The sequence below is a fragment of the Electrophorus electricus genome, chromosome 7 (assembly GCF_041902795.1).
Source record: "Electrophorus electricus isolate QZ-2024a chromosome 7, ASM4190279v1, whole genome shotgun sequence".
Taxonomy (NCBI): domain Eukaryota; kingdom Metazoa; phylum Chordata; class Actinopteri; order Gymnotiformes; family Gymnotidae; genus Electrophorus; species Electrophorus electricus.
In genome coordinates, this window is record NC_137503.1 from 10,792,361 (window position 1) to 10,817,757 (window position 25,397).

General features: G+C 38.2%; 2 protein-coding genes across 3 annotated transcripts; both read right to left on the reverse strand.

The window, feature by feature from the left end:
• Positions 1-738: 738 nt before the first annotated feature.
• On the reverse strand, positions 739-10,715 carry LOC113581558 (uncharacterized). The gene is made up of 6 exons (XM_027016778.3): positions 5,796-10,715; positions 4,164-5,065; positions 3,491-3,640; positions 3,209-3,279; positions 2,704-3,030; positions 739-2,558 (listed from the first exon to the last, which is right to left on the reverse strand). The coding sequence occupies exons 2-6, from the start codon at positions 5,044-5,046 to the stop codon at positions 2,532-2,534; spliced, it is 1,458 nt and encodes a 485-aa protein (XP_026872579.2). The 5' UTR covers positions 5,047-5,065; positions 5,796-10,715; the 3' UTR covers positions 739-2,531.
• Positions 10,716-10,864: 149 nt separating this feature from the next.
• On the reverse strand, positions 10,865-25,230 carry LOC113581547 (potassium voltage-gated channel subfamily A member 10). Of its 2 annotated transcripts, none has more exons than XM_035523920.2 (2): positions 22,637-25,230; positions 10,865-19,165 (listed from the first exon to the last, which is right to left on the reverse strand). In XM_035523920.2, the coding sequence occupies exon 2, from the start codon at positions 18,977-18,979 to the stop codon at positions 17,294-17,296; it is 1,686 nt and encodes a 561-aa protein (XP_035379813.1). In that variant the 5' UTR covers positions 18,980-19,165; positions 22,637-25,230; the 3' UTR covers positions 10,865-17,293. The 2 variants fall into 2 exon arrangements, with proteins under 2 accessions (XP_035379813.1, XP_035379812.1); XM_035523919.2 differs by lacking the exon at positions 22,637-25,230 and adding an exon at positions 22,323-22,394.
• Between the last annotated feature and the right edge of the window lie 167 nt (positions 25,231-25,397).

Here is a 25,397-nt window from a genome sequence, read left to right on the forward strand (position 1 = left end):
ATTTAAATAAATACCCAGCATGCTGAAGAACAAACACTATTCTCTCACATTCTAGCTTTTTTTCTGTACTGTCTGGAAGACAGTATGGTATTTAAACTTTCCATAACACCGTCATGCTATCTTATCTGTTCTACTTGTTTCTATCCTGCCCTTTACTTGCTACTGCAATTTTCTCATTCAGATACAGGCTAGAGTTCAAATCTTTGTTATTTAACCTTTTGTCAGTATTGTGGAAGAGTGACACTGTTATAAAGTGCCACACAAAATGGTTGTTAACAGTGAATATGAGCATGTTTCTTGTGTGTGATCACTAAATAGGTTGCAGTTTCTTAATGAGAGAGATTCTTGTTTGGACAGATATGAGTTTGGGTATGGTATTGTTTCTCCCTGACCCACTTCAGAAAACACCTGCTGAACAGGTAATTCTTGCCAACTCTTGGCCATGAGCAACATTCAATACACGGTACATGCACGTATATAAGCATAAAACAGTTCTGACAAGTACACTCCATTTTTACCATGGACACTTGCACAAGTTTGTAAGCTTTGCTAGCATTGGTGAATTTTTCAAGAAATCAAGTAATTTTTTTTTGTTCGTTTTTTGTGAAGCTATAGTAGTTATCTTTAGATGGTCCCTGTACTTATAACATTCCTGCTTTTGTCTGTACAAATTTTGCAGTCCCCTAGTTTGTCTGTTGTGTACTGCCTCTTCTTCCTTGCCCTTTGCTCATTCCCTGTGCCTGCTCTGTCTGTGTTGTTTTTTCTCTGTGCCTGCTGCTTCTGTGGTGTTTTTGCTCTGTGCCTCCTGCCTCTGTGGTGTTTGCTTTGTGCCTGCTGTCTCTATCGTGTGTTTGCTCTGTGCCTGCTGTCTCTATCGTGTGTTTGCTCTGTGCCTGCTGTCTCTATCGTGTGTTTGCTCTGTGCCTGCTGTCTCTATCGTGTGTTTGCTCTGTGCCTGCTGTCTCTATCGTGTGTTTGCTCTGTGCCTGCTGTCTCTGTGGTATTTTTATTCTGTGTCTGCTGCCTATGTGGTGTTTGTATTCTGTGTCTGCTGCCTATGTGGTATTTTTATTGTGTGCTGCCTATGTGGTGTTTGTATTCTGTGCGTGCTGCCTATGTGGTGTTTGTATTCTGTGCGTGCTGCCTATGTGGTGTTTGTATTCTGTGCGTGCTGCCTATGTGGTGTTTGTATTCTGTGCGTGCTGCCTCTGTGGTGTTTGTATTCTGTGCGTGCTGCCTCTGTGGTGTGTTTTCTCTGTGCTTGCTGCCTCTGTGGTGTGTTTTCTCTGTGCCTGCTGCCTCTGTGGTGTGTTTTCTCTGTGCCTGCTGCCTCTGTGGTGTGTTTGCTCCATGCCTGCTGTCTCTGTGGTATTTTTATTCTGTGTCTCTGTGGTGTTTTTATTCTGTCTGCTGTCCTTTCAGCATCTCCTCTTCTTTCTTGCTTTTCCACTTTGGTGCCACGCTCAGGCTGGAAGCTCTTTCAACCATAGCAGTGCTCTGTGCATGTTCTTGTGAAGCACCAGAACAGATGACAAGCCCAAATCTGCTGTTTTTGTCTTCACCCTTAACCTAGAACTAGAGGTATACTGCCATCCTTTGGCAAACCCACATGAGAGAAAGCCTTTTTGGAACCACTGACCTCCAGTAGAGCATGAAACTGAAATCTTGGCTGGTTTGCCTAATCTTGCTTAAAGTACTGATTACTTACAACCAGTCATGAGAGGTAATGTTATTTAATAAAGTTTTGTTCCTTTCTAAGGACATCCTATTAATTATCTCAGAACACTGATTAGACAATGTCCTTGAGTCAGGTTTGCCTGTTTCTGTAAAGATCATTTATTGCAAAATTTATTTTAGGAACCTGTGATAACTAGACAAGAAATTCGCCTTGAAATGTATTAAAGAAAGAAAACTCATATTTACAAAAATATATTTAATGTTTGCTTATTACATTGTGTATGCCTGCATACACAATAACAGTTTGACATAAAGATATATAAAGTGAACATTAGTGAGCATTAATAGCATACCAAGTGTTGATTTTGTATTGACAATATAAATACTAGTGAGTCCTTTTGGAAACTTCAATAGATAGGTTAAGAAAGGGTTGATAGTCATAAGGTTTACACTAGTGCTTTAGAAGAAATCCATACGATGTGTGAGAGAGCTTTTCTTGCCTGTAGTGGGTTTTATGAATTAGAACCAAATGCAAAAATGTTTATGAAAAACTACATGCAGGTACACACACACATACTAGTTTGTTGTTGTTGTGTACTAGAAGCATTCCACTGTGTATGTGTGGTATGTCAGCCTGTTGTCTCTAATAACACAAACATCTTCAATTATGGTTGCATGATTGTGGCACATGTTTATCCTGAAAGAGTATGCAGTGTTGTTACATAAGCACTGTACTATCTGTAATAACAAGGCTTTAAAGCATTCTCCCAGTGCTTTCATCAGTCAAAGTTTCTAAGAGTTGAGGGTTCACAAGCTTGGTCATGTTCCCAGCCAAGGTAATAAGGTGCCTCATATCACTTCTCTTCAAATAGATGCTCCTTCTAGAAGAAAAAAGGACACAGGAGCTTTTATATTATTTTGTTGCTGACACTGACCTCACCTATTGTCCTCAACTATTACAAAATAAAAAACACCAATATAATGTGACTAGATGTTGATTAAATCTGATGGAAGTAGAGAACTTACGACTTCTTTGTTGGTACTTTCCTTTGACTCTGTTTTCTCCTCTGTTATGTCACAGATGTGAGGATGCGTCTCACTCAGGTGAGTGAACCTGTCCTTGAGGTACTGGTTCCCGAAGCCAAGGATATGTCCTGGAGCATGGCGAGAGAGACCAGCCAATCTGGCTGTGAAGTCCAGTGTGAAGGCAAACTTCACCAGTTCTGGAGCTACCACGAGGGGCTGGCTTTTCTGCTCAGGGACCCCCGACTGCACATACTGGTCTGCCAATTGCTGGAAGGAGCTGTATGAGAGTGTGCTGAAGTAACTGCTAACAGTGGAATTTTCCTTTAGCTATGAGGTAAGAGAGGAAAGAGGTTCAGTTATGGCAGGTTTTCCAGATGTTTTAGTATTCACTCATGTAAAGCTGCTCTCAGATAGACTATATGGGAAACAGCTGTGTGGATTGAATTGATTTAAAGTGAATATCATAAGGACAGAAACGGAAAATAAGTAATTGAGAAAGATTCACCTTGGAATCAATGACGTCTCCTTGCTGCTTTATCAAAGCAATGATCCTCTCAACAACTTCCTCTTGAGACACTGCCAAGACAATTATTATTGTGGAAATATAAGAATAATGAAAGTAGGTCATATTATGGCTTTGCTGCAGTAATTATAACAAAAGCCTCCCACTCCCACTTTATTTAACAAATTTCCGCAGAATTTCAATTATGTCAAAAATATAATTAACTGCAGCATAAATATGCAATAAAAAAGTTATTTTAGGCCCAAGTCAATAATCAGTACTCACTGGGCATGCCAGTTGGATCTGTTGGCTGAACTGTATCACAGAAAATTCTGTTGTCCTCTAGGGGGCTGTTCTTTACCTCATGCACAATCTTATGCAACTCTTCTGATACTTTTTCATAATAAAAGTTAGTGGGCTCTACTTCTTCAATTGCTGAAAGAAAAAATAACAGATACATTAATTTGCCATTTGGATATATAAAACTGGAAGTCTGCACACTAAAAACATTTCTATATCAGAAATGTTATGATAAGATCTCAGTTGTTTTAAAACAACCTCATTCTAAATTTCATAATTGCACTATGAGTCTATAGATATTTTGTTGTGCATTATTGATCCTGAAACAACTATCATGATTATTTGATATAACATTAAATGTTCTGTGCATAATAATGCTCTATTGCCTGGGGGTTTGCCACTTGTTTATATTACAAACTAAATTGTGTTTGTAAATACAAGCAAAACCAAATTTGGATGAATTTTCTATGAGCTGGTAAATTACTTTAGGCCTTATAATTGATGTTGCATTGATTTTCAGTGTAAAGATCTTACGTGTGCTATTTAATAAACTAGTTTACTAAGCCTATTACAGAAACTGTGGTCACTTACTAAATAAAAACCTTTTGATGAGCTACAGTATCACATTAGATTCACTAAATGCATGTAGGATACGTACATTTCACCATGGGTTTGTGGTCAACAGTAAACAGGTCTAGTGTAAGTGGCCTCCCAGTTGCCTTATCTAGTCCAATGTCCCCACTGCGTCTCTTTAGTGAAGTCTTCCTATGCATCTGTCTTCTCTTTTTCCAGGTAATGACCTCACCACTAGAGAGAACCTCAGAAAGAGGCAGACAGGAGACTGAAGGAGTTGGGGGAGGTGGGAGGGCTTCTTCATGTTCGTCATCCTCTTCATCTTGCACCTCTTGCTTGTCACTGTTACCTTTGGAGAACCAGCCCAGGACACGCTTCCATATTGAAGACTTCTTCTTCTTCTTGCCCTCTTTGGGCTTCTTTGCCTCTGTTGAGATGGGTATTTGATTAGGTAGGGGGGGCAGCAGGAACGTTTCATGTGTGCTGTCACCAAACTCTGTCTTAGATGCTTTGCTTTGCTGTTTGCCATCACGCTTGTCCTTTTCAAAATGTGAAAACCACTTCAGGGGCTTGCTGTCAGATTTGCAGGACGCAGAAGATCCATTGTTTCTGCTGATAGCACTGTTCTTCCTCCATCGCTTAGACTTGTGATCTGGCTGTTCTCTTGTCACCTGGGTCTTTTTCATGGTTTGAGATTTTGACAATGCCTCATGTTTACTGAGGTCATCCGCAGAATCTGAGGGACTAAGGTGAAGGGAGGAGTCGCTCGAATGTTTACGATCCCTTTTATCTCGTGGATCACGGGTAACCCACTTGCCTTGTTGGCGTCTTTGTCGATATAGAGCCTGTGACCCATCGTTTAGGCTCAGGCTTCTCTTCACATAGACTTCCAGGAGCCTCTTTCTGTCCTTCTCACCCACCAATAGTACCTGTGGAGTGGGCTGTGCAGTCTGCTCAGTCAAAGTCATCCTGTAAACTGGATGTGATCTAAAGAAAACAAAATGAAAACACATAGTTTAAATAAGCAACAAAGATCCACTTCCAACTTTATTAGAAACACTGTAGTTATAGTTTAAAAACTATTTGTTTCCACACACCATTTCTGTTAACTATCCTCCAGCCCTTCATCATTACCCAGTTTCTGACTACAGGACCACTGCTGGCTGGATATTTTTAGGTTGTGGACCACTGTCACTTAGTGTCACTTAGTATCACTTAGTATTGATACTGATGTGTAAAAAACAAACAACAAAAACATCCAAGCAACCAACTAAACAATCAAATTAGCAAAATTGCTTTGCTATTACTGTGCTGAGAACTGTCCACTATCTAAAATAATATCTGGTAAGCAGGGATCATCATATGTTAAGAACCTGGCCTCCCAGGAAATAGTGGCAATGTACAGTGTATGGTTCGAATGAGTCTGAATCCCGTTGCTGATCAGTGACCGCATTGGCTATGTATTTTAACCGCACCTGCACGATAGGTTACAGTAAGCGAGAAAACAAAGTCGAAGGATCGAGGAAGCGACACTTTCATTTATTAAAGCAGACTCTAACTTGTACTTCTGTAGAAAATCATGAGTTATTTACACACTAGATTACTAATTTGTAAGAGCGAAGATAATAAGATATCCAACCTAATATTTTTTAAGAATAAGAAAGGTTATTAAAAAAGGTTAACTATAAAGAAGGAACGACTTCAATGCTATTCTTACCTTTCCCCAAACGTTTATCAATCTGTGAAACGTTCAGAAAAAGAATAGTTTCAACAATATTCAACAAGAGGCAGGTTGCTTGTCTGTTAGTGAGACTAACTACTGGCGTGGCACGTTAATAACAACACTTGAACTCGTTTCCTAGGTAGTCAACGTCACGTGTGCTAAGATAGGCCGAAGTACGTCAGGTGCAGAAGGGATTTTCTATTGTCTTGTTTACGATACCTGTTGGCGTATGAGGAAGTAGACATGCATTTTATAAGAATCCCTTTAATTTACAGTAACGACTGTACATTCAATAATGTAAACAGAAAAAATAGACTGTTAGTACTACTACTAGCCTATACAACTATTACTACTAATATTGCAAACAGCAACCACAGCAATAATAACAATCATATTTATTATTAGTGCCTAATAATAATGCAAGAATGTTTATTTTTATATTTTGGCCTATTTGTCTTTAACTTCAGGCAGCCTATCTTTTCTGATACATTGTTTAACAGATTCAGTCACAAATGCCATTCATTTATTCATTGCTGATTCTTCTTTTTTTACCAGTTGAATCTATTAAGTATCTCAGCTGTACTCAGTTCTTCTCTAGTACATATGTAGTAAATAACTTTGATATTTAAATGCTTTTGATACCTTTGAGGCTGAAATTTTAAATGGCATGTCTGCAGTGTTGGCCTTGAATGTTGCATGGTGTTGGCTTTAGTTTGGTTTTAATACTTTTATAACATTCAGTACCAGGCAAAGGTCTTAATGGAAAATTCCATAACTGTGGTTGGTTCCTTTTGGCTACGTTAGGTTAATATTCCTATATTGTTTTTATCCAACCCCCATTCCTGTACAAGAAACAACAGTATACCAGCAAAACCAATATAAAACTTTCACTAAACAAAATCAACAGAAAATTTATAACAGAAATAAATCTCATGTTTATGCATTATTATTGCTCTAAAACCATGAGGGTAATAAAGTTTTCTGAGGATTTCATTGTAAACCCAAAGTAATACATTTGTGTGCTTCACCCCTGCAACAGAAATGTATAGCAGCTGATATATTCAGTGGCTTCCTTGTAGCCTCTTGATGAACTTTCTTTTTCAGTCATAGTGTACATGGTATTTTAGATCTAAAAGCATGACATCAGCCCAGTTTACTGCACATTCTTTTGTTTAATGTATGTGTGTGTTATCTTTTAGCAGGATCTTTTGAATGAAAGATTGTCCTTTATCAAACTTTCTTATTCATAAATAAGAGGATCAACACAACATATCATTCTTATGGCACAAATCAGGGGTGATAAAGTCCAGCAAAGTTCAGACACAGCAATCAGGTGTATTTAAACAGGTCCATCACCAAACCACACTGGACTCTGGCGCTCTCTGACCAGGGGTTGACACCACAGTGCTAGAGAGCCAGAGTTCAGAGCAGAGCATTCACCAAACTTTGCTAGACACTGGCCCTCCAGAACCGGACTTTGATATAGCTGACGCAGATGCATGTATACTAATATGGAAACATAGGTCTTATATCAAACGACTTAACCCAGACGCCAACACAGCAATCTATGCCCACCAGAGGGCACTAAAAGGACATATTGCGTAGAAGGGTCTTTTTACATAGACGTATAGAGGAGCTAGATGACTACAGTTTAATTCTGACCTCAGGAATTAAATATCAGAAAGAAGAGGAAAAAAAAAGACTCAATTAATCTATCATTAATATTAACAGGCCAATAAGTTTGCATGTATTAATGCTTATATATATTCACCATTTGATTGATTTCAGATTTAATTTATATATTTGTATAAAATCACAAAATGTACACATTAGAATATACACTATATGCACAAAATCATTGAGACAGCCACACACTGCACCTACAGGAGCAATTATGACATCCCATTCTAAATCCATAGGCATTAATATGGAGTTGGTCCCCCCTATGCAGCTATAACAGCTTCTCCTCTTCGGCGAAGGCATACTACTAGATTTTGGAGTGTGCCTGTTGGAATTTTTGCTGATTCATCCAGAAAAGTATTGTGAAGTCAGACACTGATGTTGGATGAGAGGGCCTGGCTCACAATGTCCATTCTAGTTCATCTCCAAAGGTGTTCGATGGGATTGACGTCAGGGCTCTGTGTGGGCCAGTCAACTTTTAACATATCAAACTCACCCACCATGCCTTTATAGACCTTGCTTTGTGTACTGGGGCACAGTGTTGCTGAAACAGAAACGGGCCTTCCCCAAACTGTTACAACAAAGTTAGAAGCATACAATTGTCCATAATGTCTTGGTATGCAGAAGCATTAAGATTTCTTTTATGTAAGTCTTGAATGCAGCTGCTTGGCCATGGAAACACATGCCATTAAGCTCCCAGTGCACAGTTTTTGTGCTGATGTTAATGCCAGAGGAGGAATGGAACTCTGCAGTTATTGAATCTGCAGTGTGTTGGTGACTTTTACACACTATGCACCTTCAGCTCAGAAATTTCATGAACTGACTTGTTGCAATTGTGGCATCCTCTTACAGTACCACACTCTAATTCAGTCAGAATGACACATTCTTTAACAAATGTTTGTAAAGGCACATTGCATGGCATTGTGCTTGACTTTATACACCTGTGGCAATGGAGATGAATGTAAGACCTGAATTCAATGATTGAGAGGTGTGTCCCAATACTTTTGTCCATATATTGTATCACTACCAGGACTTTCTACAACCATTAGAAAAAATGATGAATCCAGATATTTCTGTCACTGAAACTAAACTGCAGAAATCCATGTTGGCAGATTAAATTCTTTACCACCCTATGGTCAAGGTGTGCATTTAAAGTCTTTGGCAGAAGTGTCTTTTGTCACTAATAGCATTTAATGTCTCATTTCAGAGGAACAAGCCATTTCAAGTATTGTATTGTTAATAGGAGTTTCATTTTTATTTCAGAATGGAGCTGCTAAACAATTTCATAGCTTATACATAGAATAAACATATGCAAAATATTTATTATTAGTATATTGGGCATTTCTTCCCCAAGGTATCCAGTTAAACTTAAATAATCAGATCACTGATTAATTACTTGGCAATAATTAATTACTCAGCAGATGACTTAAGCATTACTTGTATATTATTTGTGAGGCACTTGGTGAATCCCACCTGATGTAAAATTGTTTTTAAACCACTTAGCATATTTTAACTGTTTTCTAAATAGACATTCAAGCTTTTCAATCCATTAATTAACATGTTTATTTAAATCCTTACAGAGATTTGTGATAGTGTCATCTTAACACGATGACTAGTAGCACCAGTTTGATGAGTCATTCTCACATCTTACTACACACAAGTAATGTGGGATTCCTGAAAATGGCATTAAGAAGACAATATTTTGAAATCATGGTTTGTCCCTTATGGACAGTTCCTTTTATGTGATCATTAGGGTTGCTGTTTTATCTATATTTATGCAATGTATTAATACAGTTTCCTATTTTCCTTCACAAAAAAGATTCTCATTTTTTGGTATTTTTGTTAATTTGGTTCTTAATTATGAGCAGATAAAATAATGTGCAAGAAATGCGTTAAATTGTTAGTTACATGTGGCACATAATATCATAATTGTTTTCCTATGAGGCATATAGACTAGTAGTCATCAGACCAGCTAGTAGGCCAAGTCATCAGATCAGCTGGTAACCATTTTAAATAATTGAGGAAGACCAAAACATCAACTAAATAATTAAGAAACTAGATGTAACAGAGGTAGGGGTGTGTGTGTGTGTGTGTGTGTGTGTGTGTGTGTGTGTGTGTGTGTGTGTGTGTGTGTGTGTGTGTGTGTGTGTGTGTGTGTGTGTGAGAGAGAGGGAGGGAGAAGGAAAAGCAGGGAGAGGGGAAACTGCTGAGTAATGCAAAATTGGAAGTGGTTGCACAAGACAAGAATCATTTCCCATGAGTCAGATAAATATGGATTTTCTTACCGCATTTACTACAATGTAGTGCTTATCTATGAGTTCACTATATACCATGGAACATTTATATTTATATATATATATATATAATATTTTGTTTGCACTCAACTTGCACAGCTGATTAAGGACCTGTCTGAAACATCCTGTTTCTCTGGAAACCTTGTGGACTGACTGACTGACTGACTGACAGACAGACAGAAAGAAAGAACACAGGATGTTTCAGACAGAGGTCCTTAATCAGCTGTGCAAGTTGAGTGCAAACAAAATTTATATATATACACACACACACACATATATATATATACATACATATATGTATGTACATACATACGTGTGTGTTTGTGTCCCTTATATTAAGCTGTGTTACTGTGGCCTTTTAAAAGGCCACGTGACAGGATATCCCAGTGCCATTTGTTGTTCTGCCAGCATGCTTGCTTTTTCATTGGAACCATCTTTAACAGGGAGACATGACACACCTGTAGATCAGGAGCAAGTCAGAGGGCTTTCTGACACGAGCATCTGAAGGACATGAGAAGACACTAATTAACATGAATGAAAGGTTGTTTAGTCTTCTTCTGATTGACATGTAATGTCACTATATGTAAATTTCCCTTAAAATTATGTTGACACAGCAATGATACCTACCACTGTGCAGTCATAAATATTTGTTTCATACATAAATGTATTATGTAGACCTTATGTTGCTGTTTGCTTTAAATACGAAAGGAGGTTTAATGTAATTTAGTCTTCATTGGCAAATGGCATTTAATTTAATGACTCTTACACAACATTGGTGGGGTATTGGTCTAGGTTTATCCAGGACATGTTTAATAGGTTTCAAAAGCTTGTTGTGCCACATGATATTAGTGTCTGAGGCAGTCTTGCATGAAAAAATCAACAGAGTGAGCTGGGGAGAGCCCACCTGTCACTCAGGAACTCTGTAGCCCACAGAACAGATGGATGCTCCCCCACAAACAGACATGCATATGCATTGGAGCCTTCATTTTGGTGTCACATGAGCACACAATGCCCTGTTTGGTGACTGGGTGACTAGAAATATTCCTTCAATACAGTTTCCTCAAAAACAAAGAAACAAACAAACAAAAAAAACAACAAAAATATTTATTGATGACAATGTAAATTTCTACACATCAATGGGACAATCTTTAATCACATAGGCCTATTTAGTGTTAATCTCATACTGTCAGTCTAAATGCTATGTGGTTGTACTGTAGGCAATATGTGGTTACTTAAACAGTGAATAATGAATTTGACATTCACTGCATTTATTCATTAGGAAGAAGCAGAATCCATTTAGCTGTTCTACTGTCTGGTCAAACGTACAATATACGTATAATCACCATTAGGCCTTTTTTTGTATTAACGGGTTTTTCTTGATTGGATCATGTGGAATTCACTTGACCGCGTGAAAAGCCCGTTGCAAACACACCCAAGACGCATCGGATCATTCAAACCACATTCGGAGGTGGTCAGATACAGATCTTGGCCACATATAATACATGTGTAAACAGAATTATGTAATACAATTAGCCTACGCAAGCGTAAATACATCTGCTGGCTGAGTGCAGAAATTGGGTCAATAACAGCTTCCAAACAAAGCCTTCTCCAGCTCCGAAGAAGACGGATGGTTCGTTTGGTAATAGCCAGCGAACCGTGTTTACATTAGGTAAGTGAAACGGAAACGATGTGTTGGTTGGTGTGCTTTTTACGAGGGAAGGTTAGATCGGAGATCTACATCTCATTTGGTCACAATGGAGGACCCCCTTTTACTAAGAAGTGTAAACAATACGGCCAAAGTAAATCCAGACACGATATGAAACACGTTGGGCCTAATCACCTTTAATATCGCCATGTCGACACCTGTCAACTTACATTGGTGATCAACTTGCATTAGAATTGCGTGAATGATCAAATTCCCACATTTTGGGGTTTATATGTAATCTTAGATCATTCACTCTGCAGTTTGTAGATATAATCAGTCTTTTCAGAGCAGTAAAGCGTAGCAGTTACAGAAATAGACTGTAAACACTGCACGGCTAGCATAAAATGGCTGCTCATGAATTGTTGATAGCCGCGTGTCTCTTCGCCTCACGACTGACCCCGCGGTGCGCCTGACCGGTTAAGCAGATGAGACAAGCTGTGGCGTATTAAAGTAATTACGGACGCTTGTTTTTTTCGTTTCTCCACTTTCCTAATTGGTCCTAACAGGGGCTATCAGTTGAGTGTCGGGTTCTAGAGATAAAACCCAACGCTGCTTTCAGCGGGCAGCTACCCAAGGAATTAACCACATGGTCACTTAAGCTTGCATAGTCACATACATTCCTTTTCGAGCCATTTATTTGTTACATCGAAATAATGACCAGTTACATACTTGATTCATTTCATTTCCGAAGAGAAGCACATTGCAAAAACGTTATTAGTGGACAGTTTTTCTTGTGGGATGAAAATGACATTCATACAAGCAGCAAATATATGAAACGGGCATTAATACAGTTGTAAACTACAGCAAGAAACTGACGCCATATGGCCATCACTCAATTCCAACCGTTTATCTTTAAAAACTGCGACAGCGTTCTGTTACATATCAGCTATTTTCCATAATACATGACTGCAATGCTTCCTCAGAGTTGTATTTTATTACCTGTGCTGCACTTTCACCTTCAAACAGAGGCGTTCCTCGTGAGTTTATGTCAAACTGACGCATGGCATATGTTAATCATCGCCTCTGAAAACAACTTTTACAATTTACTGAAAGACATGGTATGTGTTCCTTGTTCTGTGCTTCTGAACTACCCAGTACTTGCTGTAAGAGGTGCGGATGTTTTACTTTCGTTAAGCGGGCGATCAACTGGACTGTCATAAATATTGGGCAAAACCTAGTTCAAAATGTTCCACCTCAGCAGAGTCGCCCAGTCCCACAGCGGATTTTTCCGCGTGATTTTATTCACGTGCTGATCTCACCTTTAGTTTGGAGCAGCTATAACGGTCTCTGACTGAGCACTTTGGGATTAATTCTTGTACATGCAGGCGCACAGAGAAGCTCATTGTGCAATAAAGCTGTTTAGTCTCCGTCAATGATAAGGTACACTAGCGTGACAATATCTTAGGGACTCTCTCGCCAATATCTCTCATAACAAGCAGTCCTATTTCAATTGCTTTTAGAATCGAATTCCTAACTAAAAATAATATAAAACGACCAGGGTTTGTCAAAGTTTACAGACATCCCAGCAAATGGTTGTTTGTCTAGAAAAATAAATGATGAAGTGATAAAATAGTGATAATGATACAATAGCTGTACATTAAATACATTAGTTCTGGAATGAAGTGAAGCCCTGCTCTGCATATAGGCTAACCTGTACACAGAAGTGGGCAGTAACGTGCTATATTTAATCAGTTACATTTACTTAAGTAACTTTTTGAACAAATCATACTTTTAGGAGTTGTTTTAAAAGAGGCTACTTTATACTCTTAAGTGCTTTTACCAGGTGAAACACATTTATTCTGTTCCTCCATATTTATCTACATTCCTCATATTATTTTTAAAAAATAATTTAAGTTCAATGCACATTTTGTGCGCATTCTTCAACTCTGGTTGTCCCCATGACCTGGACTGTCAAGTGTGGTAGGTTAATGAGAATTTTATGGATGGCCACTGAGTCACACCACTTTGCCTAGTTAGTCCTCTGAAGTCCTCTGCTATGGTACATGATACAATTTAGGAAAAGTGCTTTCTTTTTTTTGAGGCTCATATATCTGTGTGTGAAATTGGTGCTGTCGCCTAATGTGCATTATTAATATGCAAGTAAAGTGTTGTAATATGACATCAGTGATATTCTGAGAAAACAATGGCTAGCTAGCAACAGACAAAAGTAATAAATGCAGCAGCTGAACTGTCATCGTGTCCTATGCATGTTCCATGCTGAAGCACTCTTTATAAATGTTAAGGTTTCTTACTGGTTTTACATATTGACATTTCTGTCGACCACCTAGACACAGTTGTTTAGCAGTTTACATAGCAAGCTAGCAAGCCGGCCTCGTTAATCAGTCACCCACTTGCATTGTAGGCCTAAATATCACGAGAAGCAAAATGCTACCTTTGGCAAGGCATATAGAATATTCTCACAAATTTTGCTAAAAATCACAAATTGATAACTAAATCCACTTTAATGCTTGTTTTACTTATATGCACAATATCTAGCCAATGTCAAAAACCTCATGTAACTTGCTACATACCTAGCTAACACATGACACGTGGCTAGCTAGTTAACTAGCCCCACGTCTTGTTATTGGCGCAACACAGACCCTCTCTAATTCAGAAAATTAGGACATTACTTCCCCTTGCCACCAAGAGTTGGACAAAAATCCAGAGCAATGAGCAACAGTAGTGACAATCCTGTCCAGTACAAACATTATTTATGTGGTGTTAAATGAATTCAAAATAAGCCTACTTTAAACGAGAAGATGGTGCATTATTTGAAATTGGCAACATGTTTTATTACAATTAAGTTGAGAAATGTTGTTTTGGACATATTGACTTGGTGTGTCTTTGTGCTGCCTAAATCAGGCTGTGGTTTTGCAGTTCTATATTGATTACACTGGTTAACATAGATTTTGCCCCATGCAAAAAAACCCAAAACTGTATTTTTGCATACTGAATCCAAATGTGTTTTCAGGATATATTTATTATTCATATTTTTTTTGTTCCACTATATTGACATATTACTATGTGGTGTCAAAGAAAGCGGAGCCCCTCTTGGCCCCTCTAATATGAATAATATATAGAATTAGTAAAATTTATTTTCCCATCACTTAAAAACTATGCCTGGTAGAAAAGTTCCAAAAACAGATTTGAATCCAGCATAAAAACTATTATAAGCATAAAAGTACTATTTCTGTGGGACAAAAAAAAAAATTGTTGCCCAGTGTTAAATTATATTAGATTAAGTTACTCACTACTTGAGTAGGCTTAGTCTTTTTACTAGATACTTTTTTATGTTTAGTTAAGTAATAATTTGACTACTTTTACATCTACTTGAGTAATTATTATTTAAAAGTGACAATACATTTATTGAGTACAGTTTTTGGCTAGTCTACTCACTTCTGTCTGTACCAAACAGACTAAACATTCTAATTATGATAAATGTTTAATAAAAGGCACTCAGAAGATCAAGCATAAAACATAGTGCTCATAGGGTCAACACCTATTTCATACATTCATGAGATGCTAAAAGCCACTATTATTTCAAGGCCCTAAATTATTAGAAGATTATTAGTATCACGTCTGTTATTGGATTCTCTTTAGGAATTCAAAGAAGTGTTCTTGGATTTGCAAATTCTGAAATGCTCATTAATGAATGTACTAATTGCTACACTCTGACATATGCATGCATGAATGCTTTGTCCCTTGACCATATGGAGTATTTTCTTAACTGAAGCAGTCCATACTAGTTAGAACGAAAACATTGTCACATTTTGCTGAGATAATCTGAAGAGATTATTTTATTTATTAATTTTTGTATCATCAAGATCAAAAGCATAGCTTCATTCATATAATTTTTATTTTATGTGATGGTTTTGTTGAATGTATTGTGACGGTGCCAGCAGCCTCTGGCAGTGGTGATGGTCATGCTGCCTTTGGTTTATCTTTGTTATGTTATGTTTGTTTCTGTTGTGTTGCATGTTTTGGTTGTGTGCCAAAACCCACACAAGTGGTGCATTTTGAGTCCCACTTGCTGTTTCACCTATGTGTTATGGTCATTGTGTTTGCTTGACTGTTTGTTGGTCATTAAAGTTACAGTGGCTTTATTTAGTTCCTGTTTGTGCACATTTATGTTCCCTTTTATTTTTATTAAACCCTTCAGCTGGAGACTTGCAATAGCGTCCTTCGTTTTCTGCACATTTTACGCCCCTGACAGTTATGTGCTGGTATAGTTGAAGTTATTCAATTATTAGTGGAAACCTAATTCTAGCTTTCATTGAAAGTGCTGCAATATATTGCTATAATTAACATGAATGCATATAAATGTTTTAATGTAATTTCAAATATGCTATTTACAAAAAGTGCAAGTCTATTCGATTCTGCAAAAAGAAACTGTTACAAAAAGCAATCCCAGTTATAGGTAGATGCATAGTTAAATGTCAACATTTTTGTTATATTTCTTGTTCATTTTTAAGAAATTGACCAGAAATAAGTGCAAACTGCTATGATGCATTAGAAGTAATGTTGCATGTAATGGATACTTCTTTTTTCCACCTAAAAGCCTCCTGAAGAAATTATATATAATATATATGTATGTGTGTGTAATGTAATTGAGAGGTAACTTAGTAAGCTTATCACTAATGGAGATCACATCATGCAAGCTGTGCAATATTCAGCCATAACTGTCTCCATTTGTGAATTTTGGAAGACCTGTGAAGCCACCAACTAACCTATTTGCAGCTAACTGCTGCCATAAATATAAAACCTTACATTTGCTATATTAAGTGTGTATACATCATTGTATATACTGCATTGTTATTAGGGGAACCAACAATAAGAGTAGAGACTGTGCTACATGGTCCAAGTCAGGAAATAGTCATGAAGGGGACAGATGCATTAAAAAATGGTTGTCATGCACATGAAATCATTTGAAACTATAATTTTTGGAGCTAACAAGGCTACAGGCCACTCTTCATATTTGAAGTGAATGTTGATATAAATAGCAATACCTGCATAAATGTGGGATGACCAGCAGAAAGTTGCCACGACACTGTAGGTCATCTAAATATACCACCGTAGCATGCTTTGAATATATTAAAACAAGCAGGTCTGAATACCTATGACAAATATGTGAGATACTTAAAAGGAAACATTTAGTGATATGACAGATGAATCACAGTTTGGTGTAAGTTTGTTTTTTTGTTTTTTTCCTCTTTGAGTAGCAGCAATGTCAAAGGGGATGTCAGCATTAATCTCTACAGGAATGACCTGTTCAGCCAAGTGCAGTAGTGGCAAGGAGGCTCAGAGTGCAGAATCATGATTCCTTAATGATCATTTGAGATGCTTCACAAAACAGGCACCTAATTTCTGCTAAATTAAATGCTTCTTGTGACCTTAGTCAAATGCAGTTAGATTGCACCAAAAAGCCGTCATAGGCAACTGCGTTTCTAACAAGGATTTTTTGGTTCCATAGTGATTACTTTCTGACACTGTTAAGATGGATAGGATGCATTAAAGGGAAACTTTACTTAAATAGCCTTTGTCAGTGTTCAACAAACCCATTACATAGCAGACTGAACAAAGAGGTTTAGAAGTGCAGCACAGTTATATAGCTGAGATGTTTCCAGCAGCCTTTGGCTAGGTCTACATCATTTTTGAGGTGTCTTGATATAAGTACTGTCGGTGTATGCATAGCATTAAATATATAAATGGAAATCTATATTATGCATTTGTCAATCCAAAATTTTCTAAGTGCATTGTTGCATTGTCTTATTATTGCTAGTCATACAAGATTTAGCAGCACTATATATATTTTTTCAAGGAATGCCATTTTTTTCAGTCTGCCAATCCCTGTTGCTCTTGTCCAGAGAATAGATGCTATCATATTTCTCATCAGAATTTTTTTGGTTTGCAGCTGCTTCTTCAGCTGCATCCATCACATGCTTCTCTCCCTGCTCCGTTTCACGATGGTAGAAATAGTTGAAGTTGGAAACAATAACAGGAACAGGAAGAGCAATGGTCAACACACCTGCGATGGCACAGAGGATGCCCACCATCTTACCCCCCACGGTGACTGGGCACATATCACCATAGCCGACTGTAGTCATGGTGACCACAGCCCACCAGAACCCCTCTGGGATGCTCACAAATTGTGTTTCGGGTTCATCAACCTCGGCAAAATAAATGGCACTGGAGAAGAGGATGACTCCGATGAAGAGAAAGAAGATGAGCATGCCAAGCTCCCTCATACTAGCTTTCAGGGTCTGCCCCAGAATCTGGAGTCCTTTGGAGTGGCGGGAGAGCTTGAAGATTCTGAAGACCCTCACTAGTCGAATAACTCTCAGTGTACCCAAAGACAAGTTCTGGTTAGCCATTTCTTCTTCTTCTTCTTCTTGAGATACCGTCAGGTCTGTGATAACAGTAATGAAGTAGGGCATGATGGAGATGAAATCAATCATGTTCATGATGTTGGTGAAAAACTCACACTTGCTGGGGCACACAATGAAGCGCACTCCTAACTCGAAGCAGAACCAGATGATGCAGATTGTTTCTATTATAAAGAAGGGGTCTGTGAACACACTTTCCATTCCTTTGGGAGAAATTCCTGCGGACAGGAGAGTGCTGTTAGCATCACGGGTTAAATTAAAAACTTCACGGGTGAAAGTATGATCATCACGAAACTCTGGCAGAGTCTCTAGGCAGAAGATGCAGATGGAAATGGTGATGACGAGAACAGACACTAAGGCCACAGATCTGGCAGCGCTAGAACTCTCTGGGTACTCAAACAGGAGCCAGAACTGACGGCAAATCTCACTTTCTGGCAGCTGAGGCTCAGGCTCTTTGATGAAACCTTCATCCTCTCTGAATTGTTCCATCACCTCATGACCCAGCCTGTAGAACACAATATCATCCGCAAAAACATCCAGTGGCACATTTGCTGGTCTGCGGATCTTACCCCCAGACTGATAGAAGTATAGGATTCCATCAAAACTGGGACGGTTGCGGTCAAAGAAATACTCATTCTTCATTGGGTCGAAATAGTCGATCCGTCTCTTAGGGTCTCCAAGCAATGAGTCAGGGAACTGGTTCAGGGTTTTGAGTGTCGTCTCATACATCATCCCTGAGACATTGATGACTACTCTCTGGTCTCCCTCCTCAAGCTTCTGCTTTTCCCAAAACATGTCCTCACAACAGTCTTTAGCCACTTTGCCTAAGAGACCCTCATTGGGACTGCCTTCACTGCTCATATGTACCTTCCAATTAGAGATGAGACTATTGCAGCTTGATGTACCTTTCTTTGGGGGTGTTGTGGGCGAGACAGGTGTGTTTCCAGGATGACTCTGTGCCTGTTGTGAATGTCCCAGTGAATTCGTTCTGCGAGTCATGTGATTTTGTTCTGGTGTCTCAGAAGTGGGTGAGGCCGGATATCCTGAATCACTTGGGTCTGCCAGGTTGATTCCAATTTCGTCCAGGTTCTCAAAGTTGACCAGAGGAACCTCCATGGCCTCTTTCTGCTCCCTCAGTCACAGGTGGACTGCCTAACACAGAATGAATGATAAGCAGTAGCCACAAGCCCAGGACAGTTTGTTCCCTGAACAATAAGGAGCACAGCAGGCTCAGAGAGGATCCAGGATGGTCCTGACTCGTTCTGCAGCAGGGAGACGAATCCCAAGACACCCTCACCTGATCTGCCAACAAAGAGAACACAAAAGCTGTGTCACTACTCAGGTGGTATAGGTGGTCTTCCTAGTGGAGTTCAATTAGAATATTCTGTAATGCTGTACACTGCGGGGAAACCCCCCGCCAGAAATTCATAGCATCTATTAAGTAAGATACCATTATGCAGTAATATTTCTAAGATGTAATATGAAACTCAGGGAAAAGTGCAAAGTTATGAATTTCTGGGTAGTTTAGAGATTGTGCAAGTGTGCTGTTGTTGTAATTCTTTCCTTTTCATGAGTGGACATTTTTTCCATCATTTATGGATTAAAATTGATTAGAACCTAGCTAATATATTTCTTATAGTTTAGACTTTTCTGATATTTTCTCCTTGAAATCACCTTAAACAATTTTCAACCCTTATAAATAATTCATTTTAAATTAGCAGTGCGTGTTCTTTTCCTATGTATCCACTACTGAGAATGCCTTCAAACTGAGCATTGCATTTTATCATATTTCACTCACATACACATATTTATGTAACACACACACACACACACACACACACACACACACACACACACACACACAGCCCTCAATTCAGGTCGTCCCTAGAGTAACCAATAGAGACACCATGCAGTGTACATTTCTGCCTTTTCTACTATAAACAAGCCTGATTCAGCTCAAGAAGTAATTTTATAGCTCTCCACAAGCCGCCGTAGCTATCAGAGCAAAGAACACTCCTGCTGGACCCTAATCCAGCTGTACCAACCTTACTTAGCATATGTAGATAAAGGGAACGTCGCTCAACACTGACAGGCCCTGATGGACAGACACAGGCAGAGAGACAATCGGCACACATTTGAAATTCCGACACTTACCCACATCATACTTAATATATATATAAATCAGAAGTCCAGTTTGGGCCCTTATCATCTGCCATCTATTTTCCAGTTAGGGGAGACAGGTAACCGTAGCGGATTCAAACAGCTATCCCTCTTAGCATTTGACACCATAAAACCAGCAGCGGCTAAAGAGAAAAGTCATTGGCTCTTTGTCAAATTGCGCCAGTAACACTGGACAGTAATGCACCTGACACCTTTCACCTTCGTTCCGTGAGATATTCCACTGACCCTATTAGTATACACCAGGGCCTGTCCTTTCCACTGTAATACTCTGATGGGTGAGTTACATGATCACTGTAGTTTCATGTGGCCATATGCTTGTGAGAGGTTGGCAAACTATGCCTTGGTTTATTTGTGTTAGCATATTTGCTGATTGTTGGTGTAAAATTTCACAGAATGCTCTGGGATATTTTAAGCAAAACACAACTACTGTAATTTAAACAGATAGCAAAGTACTAAAATGACAAATACATTTTGCTGGCTTCAGTTCCCAATAATACAGGCTTAAGCATGTTTTTTTGGCTGTGTCCATATCAGGTTTAAAGATGCCATAGTTTTTAGCATCAAAGAAGTAATAAAGTTAAGGGATTTACAAAAAGTTCCCAGTTGCTTTAATTGTTGCTAATAATTTTGGATCTGAATGAGTTCTCTATTATTATTGCAGTCATTTACAATTATCTTTAAACAACTGATTATAATGACTTTTGAAGTAAAAAAAAGTATGCTCAGAAGATCAGTACATGCGTACATGCATGTGTATACAAGAAAGTGTACATTACTGCCTGTTTTGTTTTGCTGACAATGATTGATTTCCATTCTGCATTGTTCTACATTCAGATGTTTGTTAAACTGAGCACAGATAGTCCACTGATCACAATTCCACTACTATCTGTGGATATTCTTGATATTTGAGTATGTACTGATGCAGGGTTTTAAGTCTAGATGCTAATTCCTTTAATTGCTATGTGAAACTAAGTAGCTAACTAACTAATTAACCAACTGGCTAACTAACTAGACTAAATAAATAAAGAAAACAAGAAAGAAATCACATTCAATAAAAGCCTGCAGCAATCTATGTTAATACAGTGTTGTAGGTCAAAGGTTAACAAATGTGCCTCTGGTTTTTGACTGCATCTCAGAATTTGCACATTTTATATAGCTCCCTTTCATGCTTGGAGAAATTTTCAGAAATGAAATATGCAAAAGGATGTCACGTTCAGAGTCCTACTTATTTCTAAAGTTACAATCAACTTACAATAATTGACACCATATAACAGTATTACACTATAGCTGCACAATATTGCAAGCTGCATCCGACTTCAAGGTTAACAATTGAAACATCAGAAAGCTGTAAATGTGAGTGTCAGCATTACACAGTACATGTACTAGGTTATATACACAAAAGCCCATTGTCGAGTGGGGTTTTCATATTTAGAGCTTAGCATAGAGTGCAGGTTTAAAAGAGGTCAGAGAGAGAGGAAGGTGACATCTATAGCCCTCTACAGAACGTGTGTGTGTGTACATGCTTCTGGATGCATAATCGATAATAATGTGGGAAAGTTTCCATTAATACATCTCAATGATGAATGCATTGTTTTATCCTGAGAACCTCTGGGTAAAGGGTTTTATTTGCTGGCTATACATTAAAAGCATTACCATAGAGGAATGTAATTACTGTGCATGGTGTTGCACCATCTCTTGGAAATTCATTTACATAACAGGTTATTTCTATATAATTTTTATTGGATGGTATTATATGAAAATGCTAAAGCAATTGTAATATTTATGGAAAAGCATTCTCTGTTTATGTATCTGCCTTGTTTCTTGTTTCTTGCATGTTCATCCTTTGCGTATCCAGTTTTTGGAACATGGGTATTTTGAAAATAATGTTTAACTGATTCACAAAATCTAGATTTTCAAGCTGGTAAAATTTCAAGCCATTCTAGCACATGCATGCAATAGGGTTTTGTGCACACAATGGAAGATCCCTTTCAGTACACATCTTGCAATTCCAAACACAGGCAAATAAGCTAATAAACAAAACATGCAAACATAAACTTCTGAAAATATGCTTCTCATAAACCCATTTATTCATTTATACAAACCGCTTTAACATGCACAGGAAGACACATACACAAACAAAATCATTAACACTTGACAAATAGTTAACCATATCAAACACTATATCAATCCAGCATTTGGTCTTTGTCCAAAATGTTACCACATGTAAACTAGCACACTCACATACACATTGGCTGGGTGGAGTCTGAAGGATACTTACCAGGGTGTCCCCTGGTCTTTGAGTTTGTAGCTCCAGGTGGCCTGGGGCTCTGTGTGAGTCTTTCTTTCTCTTCTCTCTCTCTCTCTCTCTCTCTCTCTCTCTCTCTCTCTCTCTCTCTCTCTCTCCTCCTCTTCTTCTTTTCTTCTCCTTAGTCTGCCTTACAATCAGATCCCTGTAGCCTCAGGATTGGTTCAAGCTCTCCCTCAGTAATCTTATGCCTACTGAGTAACCTGAGAACCATGGCTTCCATCAGTTAGACACCCACCTACCTACTCCCCCCCCCCCCCCCCCCCCACACACACACACCATCTTACCTTTTGCATTGTACTTGTTTTGAAAGTTGGTGTGGGTCACTTTGCATCTCCCTTGACAACTGCCTCTCTAAGGGCAGAAGACATTGGAGCAGCCAGAGGAGAGGTCTTCAGCGCAGGAGTCAGTTCCTTCAGCTCTCCTGCTCCCCTCTGAGATTCAGCATGACGACAGAGAGGAGGAGAGGACTGTGAGACCTGAACTCCTGCAGAGTAAGCAAATAGCATCACAGCTCCAGGATGCACACACACACATACACGCGCAAAACCCCAATCGCTATTCGCAGCCCAGGGAATCTGACTCAGCACCCAACATTCCTGTCAAACACACACACACACACACACACACACACACACACACAGAGCTTACTCCACACACAGATTCACGCTCACATCTGCAGCAAGGCTCAGCAGCAAAAAGCTTTAAACTGCTTAGTCTGTGCACTGTTTTTCTCTTTAACCAAATTAAGAACCGATGTCAATGCTTCTGTCAGCCTTTTGCCAGTGCACATAAACCAGGACACTTAAAGCAAAATGAATCCATAGACATTAGGCTAATATCTTCCTTTTTCTTAAATTTGCTCTTGAGAAAGGTGCTAAGAAAAAGTCTACGTCGGCTGTATGACGTGTTATTAAACCTGATCACATCTTTGTTCTTGTAATGATGAACACAACTTATAGTGCGTGTCAGCTGTTCCTAATTAGCATGAGTAAATACCCTGCCAATCCCCATCAAAGGGCATGTGCAAGCATGGCTGTGTGCACACAGAAATGGAAGCTTGTTTTGGCCACATTAAAAAAAGGTTGCTTAATTGCGACTTATTTCTCGAAATTCTGAATTTTTTTCCCACAGTTGAACAGGGGTGTTGAGCATAACATTAGTCAAGGATTACAATTGTATCAATTTAAGAGCAATACTATTTTAGAAAGAAAAAAAATGCCTTTGAATTTGTTTGAAGACATTTTTCGGTAATGTTTTCTAAAGGTAGCAGAGAAAGAGTGACTATGGCTAACAATATATAGTATAACCTTTAGCTAAAGCTGTGAGTGGACAGCATCATGCTATAAGTCCATGTGTTAACACTTACAGTAAAAAGTCATTTTAGCTAATTTACCTATCTATAAATTGACTACTTTGCTTGTCCTGATCTAAAAATATGTGAAAAGTGCACCACACCCTCCTCTTAATCTTGTTTTCTGAGAGGTAAAAAATAATTCGGGCCTGGCATCAAAACATTCTGGGTATAATGCTTTGACTTGCCCGCACCTCTAATGCTGACTTTATTACTTGCAGTTCTGACTTTTTTCTTAATCTGTACTGGACAATGGAGAAAGATGCAACTTTAAAAAGAATATTTCACTGATTATTTGATGGCATGGTTCCTAAGTAACATAACTGATTTGAATTTGCAAGTGTTTATGGTCTTTTAAAATAAATGTTCTCTAAAATGATGAAAATAATTATTGAAAAATATTATACATAATATAAAATATTGTTGTAGTTTAAAACCTTTAAAATTATACATCTATAGAATTGAATAAAATGCAACGAACAATTATTTTGCACAAACATGTCAGTTTTTAGATATGCATAAGTGTGCTCTTCAGTGTGCATAGATTCTGTTCTTACCTAAATACAAATCACCAGTAAGAAACCATTGGTGTATGTCAGAATCTTCATGAAAACTGCATAAGTGGGTTTTAAGAAATTTCTTCTGTTGTTGAAGAAGGGTTGGTGAATGAGGCCCATTTTCAAGATTCTCTAAAAATCATGTTTTCTAAATCAAAGGTTTTTATCAGGTCACCCAAATATTAATTAGAAGTCAGAGAATAATACTGTGTTAGACATAGCTGCATGGATCAAATGGATGTGTTATTGAAGCTGTCGGACACATCTTGAGAGGGAATGTGAATAAAAAACATATATCTTGCATTGATGTCTCACCTCCTGCAGGAATCAGAGCTTTAGTGACTGGGTAGACTTTGCACTGATTCTACAAGGATTAGTGCGAACATAGTTATGCTTCTACCAATAGCAAAACTGATGTTGGTGCTGGCTGCATAATTTTATTTTTATATTTTCTTTTTTCCCCTGATGATTAAAACTTTAAAAACCACTTTACTTTAGTATTCAGTGGAAAGTGTAAGTACTTCTGTGGTTAATACAGAGGAGAACAGCACATTTGTGTGCAGCACATTTCTGATAAACGATTAATGACCACAACTGCCCTTCTGGTTTGTGGCCTCTTACTCATGGCACAATTAAGTTATAGTATATTTAGCTGCTGAGCCTGTCCATAATGATTCAGATGCTTATCACCTCAGCAGCATGCCTGGGGGGTTAGGGAACTCTCTGTTGATCCTGGGTTTCACAGCCCTTTACAGTTGCATGGCCAACTCCAGTTCATTTAAATTAGGGCAATGTACTTTACCAACTATAAGACTGATATTTTTGTGGTTAATTATTTTAGTTTACGTACATTAAGCAGTTGTTATATGGTCAACCACGTAACATTACAAATGCCAGGGTATAATTTTATACTTTGCTTAGGAATTATTTATATACCTTCATAGAATAGGTCATGTTTAGTGCCCATTAATTGATTTTAGAATTATGTTATTTATTTTTATTATTATTATTATTATTATTATTATTATTATTATTATTATTATTATTAATATGACCAAGCATGGTAAAACTTAATAAAAGCAGCATTTAGATCATTTAATTAATACACAGTGAAATTGTCGGTTAAATAATGTTCTA